The sequence below is a fragment of the Dryas octopetala genome, chromosome 5, assembly GCF_963921425.1.
Source record: "Dryas octopetala chromosome 5, drDryOcto1.1, whole genome shotgun sequence".
In the NCBI taxonomy this organism is placed as follows: domain Eukaryota; kingdom Viridiplantae; phylum Streptophyta; class Magnoliopsida; order Rosales; family Rosaceae; genus Dryas; species Dryas octopetala.
Genome location: NC_141370.1, coordinates 14,173,135 through 14,182,801, shown reverse-complemented (window position 1 = coordinate 14,182,801; position 9,667 = coordinate 14,173,135). Strand labels below are relative to the sequence as shown.

At 36.4% G+C, this 9,667-nt stretch overlaps 2 protein-coding genes across 3 annotated transcripts; one reads left to right on the top strand and one right to left on the bottom strand.

The window, feature by feature from the left end:
• The first annotated feature begins 424 nt into the window (after positions 1 to 424).
• LOC147284608 (Major facilitator superfamily protein) lies at positions 425 to 4,040 on the top strand. The gene is made up of 4 exons (XM_086243942.1): positions 425 to 640; positions 1,671 to 2,294; positions 2,498 to 2,673; positions 2,824 to 4,040. Exons 1-4 carry the CDS (start codon positions 558 to 560, stop codon positions 3,420 to 3,422), a joined length of 1,482 nt encoding a protein of 493 aa, XP_086100068.1. The 5' UTR covers positions 425 to 557; the 3' UTR covers positions 3,423 to 4,040.
• Positions 4,041 to 4,378: 338 nt separating this feature from the next.
• LOC147284607 (NEDD8-conjugating enzyme Ubc12) lies at positions 4,379 to 7,536 on the bottom strand. Of its 2 annotated transcripts, none has more exons than XM_086243943.1 (6): positions 7,361 to 7,536; positions 6,416 to 6,526; positions 5,599 to 5,707; positions 5,073 to 5,151; positions 4,835 to 4,951; positions 4,379 to 4,745 (listed from the first exon to the last, which is right to left on the bottom strand). In XM_086243943.1, exons 2-6 carry the CDS (start codon positions 6,519 to 6,521, stop codon positions 4,608 to 4,610), a joined length of 549 nt encoding a protein of 182 aa, XP_086100069.1. In that variant the 5' UTR covers positions 6,522 to 6,526; positions 7,361 to 7,536; the 3' UTR covers positions 4,379 to 4,607. The 2 variants fall into 2 exon arrangements, with proteins under 2 accessions (XP_086100069.1, XP_086100071.1); XM_086243945.1 differs by lacking the exon at positions 7,361 to 7,536 and adding an exon at positions 7,283 to 7,311.
• Between the last annotated feature and the right edge of the window lie 2,131 nt (positions 7,537 to 9,667).

Here is a 9,667-nt window from a genome sequence, read left to right as displayed (position 1 = left end):
AATTCATGCATCTTTGTAAAAACGTATGTAACATTATTCAAAGAGATTGACTAGACAAGCTCAAACGAATCAAAAGTCAAAAGAACAGGACAGCAGAAAATTTTAATATTGAAAAGAAACCAAACAAAGTTATCAAAAAAAGGAAACCAAACAAAGAGACGTAGCCGTTTGTAGTTTGTACAGATTTCACGTCGGTACTGGATCATGGTATCCAATGGACGAAATCGAACCCCACAAGTGAATAAAATCTGATCGGACCATCCTCAGAAAAATTTACGTGGAACACATTAATTATTATTTATTAAAATAATTATTACGCGCGTTTTGGACAACCCTATCGTGAATATTTATTTGTAAACGTAAATATCTAGACATATAGTAGTAACAGTATTTGATTTGAATTTTCGTTTGGGACATTGCTATTTGCTGATGAGTCTGTGGAATGTCAAAGTGTGTTATATGGGCAAGTGGGGTGGTGTGTCCCAGATCCGCCATAGATGCAGAGGACCTGTCCTTCCGGTTTCTTTGGGCTGCTGGGTTCTTAATTTATTGCGTTTATGGGCCTTAAACGGGCCTTCAGATACCCTTCTGCTTCTTTCCGGTCAACCCCTTCTTTCTCCAGACGTTTGGGAGCCATGAGGTGAGTCACCACCATCACTTCTTTGATTCTTTCCATGTTATTCTTTCAGTTTTTAGGAATTTTATTCCTTTTCTGGGATTCATAGGTTATATGTGTGTGTTGTGTCAGTGACTCAGTGTATATATATGTGTTTTGGTTGGATATTCAATGCCTGTTGTCTGTTATCACTATTTCATTGGTTTTTTGTTGAGAAATTGATTGCCTTTTTTGGATTCTTGATGCCTGAAGCATCTCCTTTTCATATTCTATTTTAAGTGGCATTGATTTTGAAAAGTTTGGAAATATTCTTGGTAAAGTCTTTTTGAGTATTCAATGGTTCATTGTTGCTTGAATTTTTGGTTCTTGATTAGTTTAATCCCAAGTTTAGATCTGGCAAGCCACACTCTAACTGTGTTACAACTACGAAGTGGTTACCAGTCATGGTCTTCAGAAGTATATAAATTAAATTTGGTTCATTCTCATGCTTTGCTGCTTGAATTTTTTGGTTGTGAGATGAATCTTGCTGAGCTTTTTATTTAAGCTAATACCCAGAGGTAGAAGTAATTGTGGGGAAGTAATTGATTGGTCCCTCTAAACATATTCAAAGCAGCTGAGTCTATGTATCCTCCTAAGGAACCTAAAAGCAAAATATTGACATAAAAAAAAAAAAAAAAAGCAAACAAAATATCTCTAGCAATAATGCTTTGCAAACAAAAAGGTTCTGTGTATGGTGTTACTAATTTCTCAAACTTATTTTGTTCCAAAATTTCACATCCAAACATAAATCATCAATGTGATTGTCAACATATTATAGAGATGATTAATAAATATGATTGTTTTGGAAAATCATCCTGCCTGTTTCTGATTCACCTTGAAGTTTGGAATGAACAGAATTCCTCTATTTATGACACAAGATTGCAATTCCCTTTGTTGTAATAATGTATGTGCTTCTATGGCTGATGAAAATTTGTGCAAGAATTATGCTCTCCATTAAGCAGCGCTTATGCATTGACTGTATTCTTTATCCTGTAAATATGTATCCTTTCCACAGGACAAGAAAGTTTTTTGGGGTTTCTCTGTCTCTCATTCTTATCAACCTGGCTGCTATAATGGAGCGTGCTGATGAAAACCTCCTCCCATCTGTTTACAAAGAAGTCAGTGAGGCTTTCAATGCTGGACCATCTGACTTGGGCTACCTCACATTCATTAGGAACTTTGTGCAGGGAATGGCATCACCCCTTGCAGGTGTCCTAGTTATTACTTATGACCGCCCTGCAGTTCTTGCAATGGGCACTTTTTGCTGGGCCTTATCAACTGCTGCAGTGGGTGCAAGCCAGCATTTTTCACAAGTTGCATTTTGGAGAGCAGTGAATGGCTTTGGATTGGCAATTGTTATACCAGCACTTCAGTCCTTCATTGCTGATAGCTATATGGATGGCGTGAGGGGGGCGGGATTTGGGATGTTAAGCTTTGTTGGTTCCTTGGGTGGCATTGGAGGCGGTGTTCTTGCCACACTCATGGCTGGCCAACAATACTGGAACATACCAGGATGGCGTCTTGCCTTCATTATGATGGCATCATTAAGTTCACTAATTGGGTTCCTTGTTTTCTTTTTTGTGATTGACCCAAGAAAAACAGCTACTATCACTCATGGTACTGACCAGAGTTCTGAGAGGTACTGTACTACTGTTATCTAATTTTTTTAAAACTCTGCTGCTATTTTAGTCTCTTTTGCAGCTAATTTGGTTGATTATATAAGTTTTCAAATTCATGAACAAATTGTGGATTGGTGATTGTGATTTGTGAATGAACAAAGTGTTCATCAAATGCCTTTTCTGTATCTGTCATATCTGGTGACTTAGCTACCTTACGTTGCAGGGCTGATTTGATAAATAAGGGCACTACAAGTGCAGCATCAGTTTGGTTGGAGTCTTGGACAGCCATGAAGGCAGTTGTTAAAGTGCAAACGTTTCAAATAATTGTCTTGCAGGGCATTGTTGGTTCACTGCCATGGACTGCTATGGTGTTCTTCACTATGTGGTTTGAACTAATCGGTTAGTACCACTGAAAATTCCAGTCTTATTTACATTATGTGCAAATATTTTTATCTGTATACATGTTAGTCTACAAGTCATTGGAACAGCTGTTACGAATTTTCAACTTCTGCTTGCATGAATATGATGTCTTCTTGTCCATCATTGTAGGTTTCGATCACAACAGTACAGCAGCCCTCCTTAGTCTTTTTGCTGTTGGATGTGCTATGGGATCCCTTCTCGGAGGACTAATAGCGGATCGAATGTCACGAATCTACCCCCATTCAGGTCGTATCATGTGTGCACAGTTCAGCGCTTTCATGGGCATACCCTTTTCATGGTTCTTACTTAAAGTAATCCCACAGTCAGTAGACAGCTATTATACCTTTGCTGTAACGCTCTTGCTGATGGGCCTAACTATCAGCTGGAATGTCACTGCTGCAAATGGTCCTATGTTTGCTGAGGTGGTTCCTGCCAAACACCGAACCATGATTTATGCCTTTGATCGGGCCTTTGAAGGATCATTCTCTTCTTTTGCTGCTCCCTTGGTTGGAATTCTTTCAGAGAAGATGTTTGGCTATGATGCAAAATCTGTGGATCCAATTAAAGGGTCTACGCGTGAAGCCTTTGCATTGTCTCAAGGGCTTATTTCAATGATGGCAGTTCCATTTGGTTTGTGTTGCTTGTTTTATACACCTTTGTATCTGATTTTCAGAAAGGACCGTGAAAATGCTAGAATTGCCAGTATGAAAGAGGAAGAGATGAGGTGACAAGTCATTCTCAATTTTGGAACCTTGAAGGAGCAATCAGTCATATGACTTCTCGAAGCCTAAGCCATGTTCTTGAGATTTAGCCTTCAGCTGCAATATGCAGTGACCAGTTTGAGAAGCCATTTTGTGAAGACTGATCCTCTTTACTTTGGGGCTAAATGATTGTGATAGCGAAGCTAATTTCATTTCCACACTAATTTTTGTGGGCAGTGTGCCCAGTGGAACCATGTCTTACATATTTGGATTAGTTTAGCATGCCATAGATTGCTGAAATTGCCACATCTGATCAGAAAATAATGACACTTATTTTTATAAGCTAGTAAGACATCATTATGCTGATACTTATCAAGATTATCAAGGTCATTACTCTGTTATGCTGAAGCTATGGACCTGTAGTAAGCAACTGAAGCAGACTAGTTTAGCTTTAGACCATGGTGGAAATGTAGGCTTGTTTAGGATTTCAGATGGTCTCAAGATAGTTTGGGCCAATGAGTTGCCATAGTCCTTTTTGTAGTTCTAGTAATACAGTTTAAACTGTTAATTTTTAAATGTTATTTTATATTATCTTTTCACTGGATGACTTGTAGAATTTTTTATATGATCGTTCAGTTGACAGCCTCTCTCAAGTAAATATTCACAAACTCTAGTACTCTACTACTCGTCTACCTATTAAATGTCACCCCAGAAATCATGGCCATTTGTGTAAAAAAGCACAAATCCAGAATTTATTCTCAACCCACTGCAACATAGCACTCGAACACAAAATGAGGCAAGACACACCCTTATCCGAGAGAGTTGGGAGGAGAAATTCTTGCATACCAGTGTATACAATGCTCTACTCACATTGGAACCCTCGTGTTGGTGACTGAAAGATATGTCTAGACCAATTTTCTCCTTGGGGAGAGAGATTGGAAGAGAGAATGAGATACCTTTAAGACAATGCATTGAGTCCAGCATTGAGTCCAAGCAGCCTATCCTTATTACACATCAAGATAATATTTTGATATGTCAACTTACAAAGCATCGAAAAAGTTACAGTGATACATTTTAAAGCCCCCAGCTCCATCCATTAAATAGAAAAAAGATGAAAAAAGAAAGTGTAATCTGCAAACCAATATTACACCCCCACATGCATTTCAACCATTGATAACATGTCAATTGACACTTGGTGTTACCAAACAAAAGCTATACGCAACGCGGGAAGAAGGTTTGCCCCACATACCCACCAGCAATAGCCCTTCTTACATTAGACTCGAACATTTTCGGATTGTCTCTCAACACTGCAGCTGCATCATGATTTAGGGGATCTTCATAATTTGGCTCCTGAAAACAAAAATGAAAGAGAAAAGTAAGCAACATCCAGATACCACATGATACAAATCGCAGAGGACTATCAAGACAATTAGAATTACCGTGAAAAGATGGTACAATCCATAAACGATAGTGTTTATATTAAGGACAGGTTTCCAATCTTCTCGTAGGATGTTGAGGCAGACATTTCCTTCCAAGTCAATATTAGGATGGTAGACCTGTGAGTGAGTTTAGTACCATGTATGAGACAATGTACCATATAAGCATAACAAATACAAGACAATAAACTAATAAATTTAAACAGCATTCAGTGAAACAGATATGATGTGCAAGTCTTACCTTGGTCTTACACTTGACTTTTGGTGCCTCATGTGGATAGACAGGGGAAACTTGGAATGTAAACAAAAATGTACCACCTCTGTAACAAGAAATGGAAGAGAATGTAAGAAACTAATCATTATTCTAATTTTAAAAGGGAGTTTACAACAATATAAACATTTAAATTTTTGTAGAGTCCTGAACGACAACAATATGCGACAACCCTGAACACCTTTGATTGATTGATGTTGACTTAATAGCTTAGTCCACATAAAAGATGTCTGCAGGATGTTTGCAATGTCCAATATGTCCCACAATTTAAAATCCGCGCACACATGTATATGTTTAGACAGATATGTGTGTATATATATGTGTGTGTGTGTGTGTTTGTGTGCAGAAAATGAAAGAATAACCGTCTACCAAAAAAAAAAAGAATAACTCGCGTCCCCCGTCAAAGGAGAGGTGTCTAAAATTAGTCTTTGCAGTTGTGATAAAAGTTTTTGTTTGACCAAATTTTTAGCAGACAAAAAGTTGAACAATTACTTACGAGTAATATCCTTCGTCCGGTCGAATTGAAACCTCAAAGTTCATCAGCTCATCCTTGCCATTGGGAAATGCTATGGCACAAGATTTTGGTAAATTCAACTCTGATATATCTGCATCAGATGCCAAAACAAAAAACTTTCTTTAGTAAGTGGATGATGTTAAAATTTAGGAAGACAATATAACTAAACACATAGTTTAAAAGAAGCCACTAGAATAATTCAGCATGAGAACCAATTTAAAACCCGCCTCCTTTACCAAACTATAACAGATGTGAATAATGACATATAGTAGCATCGTTTAAACATGCAATCATGAATGCTGGACATTTCAGTTGCCATTCCAGTTGCTGAGACTCTTTACTCAGTCTAAAATTATCTCAACTTGATCTATCAATCCAATGCAACAAAGATGACACACTTCACACTCCTGGGGATAATCCATTTGCTTAAACTGTTATGTTATAATCTGACTTACAACACCACCAACCTGAGAACCCTTTATTACTTCTAATTGCGTGCAGGGACCAAGAAGGATGTTCTATATTCACCATTCAAAAACTAACTCATAATTGTGGCTTCGAAATTTAATTTCAGTCCAAGATAAACTCAAACTCATCATCAACCCCAAAAATAAATAATAAATCCTTCAATATTATTGAAATCATCCCACTGATTTGATCCATACTGCTTAACAATTAACAAAACTCTTTCTGGAAAATCAGTAATCACTGGCTTGCAAAGACTAGAAACATAATGAAGTAACAGTTTCAATCACAAATAAAAAAATCAGAGGATGTGATAAATAGAAAGAAGGAAAACCTTTGTGAAGACGCAATTCCCCGGCACTTTGCTTCTTAACATGTGACCCTCCATTGGATTCAGCAAGTTCCCTCTGCTTTTCCTTTACTTTGAATAGCCTAATCATATTTCCTGAAAAGAAACCAAAAAAAAAAAAAACCAATTAGCCTAAAGGGATTATAATTTTGTGCTACGCAACAGCAATCACACTGATACACTTGAAAAAGAAAAGGTTAGTGAGACAGAATGGGAGACATGAAAAAACAATGGCATAGAATAAAAAAAAACAATGACACAAGTAGACCAAGGCAATGAATGAATGGATACAAAGAAATTTCTTGTGGAACATAACCAAAAGAAAATCATCTTTAGCACACACCAACTAAAAAATACATAATCAAGATACCCTGCTATTCACCAGTGAGGCAGTGACTGGTCCTTCTTCTTGTTTATTGCCTATCATTTTTCGAGTTAAATGGCAATACAATTATCGATTCATCGGAAGCTTTATAGTCAAAATCATGAAATTAAAACTTATATCCTCCAACAAATTGCAACATCATCTTTGATCACAAAAATAATGATATCAAAGTGATCAAACACTCAAAAATTACTCATAAATCATAACCCTTTTCAGATTAAGACCAGTTCATTGTAAAAGAAGACATATTAAGAATAAAAAAGAGAAGAAAGCAACTAAACAAACACAATAAATTGTTAAAAGGAGACAAAAATCAAATTTTGCTCAAAAGGAGGAACCAACAAAACTAAAACCCAACAGACCCAATAAAACATAATTATCCAATCAGATGCTAAGACCCAAGTGGTACAAAAAATAATAATAGCAAATTACGGTTAGGGCAGAAAAAAGTTCAATACTTTAAGCACCTGAATGGATTTTCTGAGAAATCAAAGGCTAAGAAACAGATACATGTATACATATATTACGTATGTATAGGTGCTGACCTGGTTGAGAGTGAGCTGCAGAGAAGAGTTGTGGATGAGTGGGAAAGTGAGGAAAGAGAGACAGATTTGGCCAGGAACGACCTGTCGTTCAGGTTGTTTGGGGACTTAAAAAGCTTAATTAGCTGCTGGGGTTTATGCCTTGCCTGATTTATTGGGATAGACTGATTATAGAGTACTCAGTACGGAGACAAGTATTACTGTATTAGTGTTGCTTTATCTGTACGCTAGTCAGTTCTTTTCGAAGATGGATAAGGATTAAGGAAAGCTACGAAAGGAAAACGTTTCAAGTAACCCGAATAATGCCACAAGCCGTCCACATCCAACCGTTTCGGGGGGGTTTGTTTCCTTTTTTACCCGTTATATATTCATAATTCATCCAAATCCTAAGTTTGAGTCATGCACTTGTCCACTTATATCAAGTTTTCATATAATTTGAAGTTAAAAAAAAAAAAAACTCATTAGGTAAAATACCCCAAGGCCACAACTCTAGATTCCTTTCTCCTTATCTCTTCCTCTTGTCGTGTCCCCACCCAAGGGTCCCAAACCAAAAAATAGAGAGAGAACGAGATATAGAATGCCTTTCATATGGGAGAAAGACATTACTAATCAAATAATCAAATATAGAATGGAGGCGTCTCAAATCTTCATTGCTTCAAGAATTTAGTGAAGATCAAAGAACGGTAATTTATGTTTCCGTTGTGATGTGATGTCTTATTTTCTATGGGCATTGTTTTTTCTCTTCCTCAATATCTCTCTACTCTCCCTCTAGTCCCCGTATTTGATCATAGAAATGAATCAATTAAATTTAACTTAAGAGTAAAATGCATAATTAAAATCTAAACTAAGCATAAAATAAACGCATAAATTAAATACAAGAAAATCAAAGACGTAAAGTAAAGTGCATAGACCTTTACCTAAGTGCATAAAAATAAATCTAACCTACTTGCAAATTTAAAGAAACAATGCTTGTAAATAAAATGCAATCAAGAATTGAAATTAAAGCATGGTAATCACCCAAGATAGGAAAAACACACAAGGTGTTTGAAAATGTGAAAGAATTAGGTGTTGTGTTGTGTTGTGTTTGACCTAGGGGTGGGCATTTGAAACCAAAATACAGAACCCATACCGTGTCAATTTTGTGCCGAAAAACAATATCGATTACATACTGTACCGATACCATATCGTACCAATTCAAAATTGGTATGGTATCGGTATGAAATTTTTAATACCGTAATATATCATACCGTACCGAATTATATTTAATTTAATTATTTAATATTCTTTTAATTAGATGTCGTCATATTAGTGGCTATTTGGGCAAGTCTATAGACTATAGTAGACTTGCCCACAGCGAATTCACAATCCCCTATTCTAGTATTGCCCACTCCCCAGCGACATTTGGGTAAAAAAGTTAACTAACCTAATATGTAAGAATATTAGGTTAGAGTTAACAATTACTAGCAAATGATTGACAATTAATATGTAAGAATAAAAGTGCAAAGAATTGACAGTATGTCTTTTTGGTTGTTAAATGTTGTTTTTTGACAACAAAAAAAGTTTAAAATATTGGCACATACCGAAACCATACCGAATTTAAAGAACACTGGTATGGTATAGTATCAGTTTTAAAAATATCTATACCGTACCGAATAAAAATTTTGGTATGGTATCGGTATGGGGCTCATACCGTACCGTGCCTACCCCTAGTTTGACCCGTTACTCTTATTCAATGTCTGATTGTCTTCAATGTGTTATAGGGTTAATTATTGGCTAAACTAGTGTGTTATTATGGTTAATTATTGGCCAAACTAGTGTGGTATAGGGATAATTGCGTTGAAAACCTTAAGCTTGGTTCACAAGTATTCGGAACCTTTTGGGATTTAGTTTCATGGGTTTCTTCAGACTTGGTCTCGTTCTTTGGTAAGGGCCTTGGGCTTTTATTCTAAGTATTGGGTTGCCTACTTATGCTTTTGGGTTATGTTGAAATCGTTTCGAGGTTGGTCTATTGAGCTTGAATGGGGCTTTTGGGTTGTGATCCACATCTTTGGGCTTATGTTCTCAAAATCAAAATCAGGTCCATACTGTTTATAAAATATTAATATTGAAGTGGAAATAATAATAAATATTGTTTTACCCTATTTTATCTCTATAAAAAGTAGAATTACTTATGAAGATTTGAAATCCAAAATCAAAAAATTAAAACTTAACTTCAAATCGACAAATCAAGTGCCAACCAATCAGAGCTAAAAAAATTTGCATTACTGATCGCTCGCCGCCTCTTCCCAAGTGCTCAGCATGCTACGAGTC

Excerpts from the sequence above, each read along its gene's own strand:
- LOC147284608 (XM_086243942.1), top strand. The coding sequence starts at position 558 with ATGGGCCTTAAACGGGCCTTCAGATACCCTTCTGCTTCTTTCCGGTCA. Across the intron at positions 2,295-2,497 it reads ACTGACCAGAGTTCTGAGAG|GGCTGATTTGATAAATAAGG; the intron begins GTACTGTACTAC and ends CTTACGTTGCAG. Across the intron at positions 2,674-2,823 it reads TATGTGGTTTGAACTAATCG|GTTTCGATCACAACAGTACA; the intron begins GTTAGTACCACT and ends CCATCATTGTAG.
- LOC147284607 (XM_086243943.1), bottom strand. The coding sequence starts at position 6,521 with ATGATTAGGCTATTCAAAGTAAAGGAAAAGCAGAGGGAACTTGCTGAA. Across the intron at positions 5,708-6,415 it reads GGAATTGCGTCTTCACAAAG|ATATATCAGAGTTGAATTTA; the intron begins GTTTTCCTTCTT and ends CATCTGATGCAG. Across the intron at positions 4,952-5,072 it reads AAGTCAAGTGTAAGACCAAG|GTCTACCATCCTAATATTGA; the intron begins GTAAGACTTGCA and ends ACTCACTCACAG.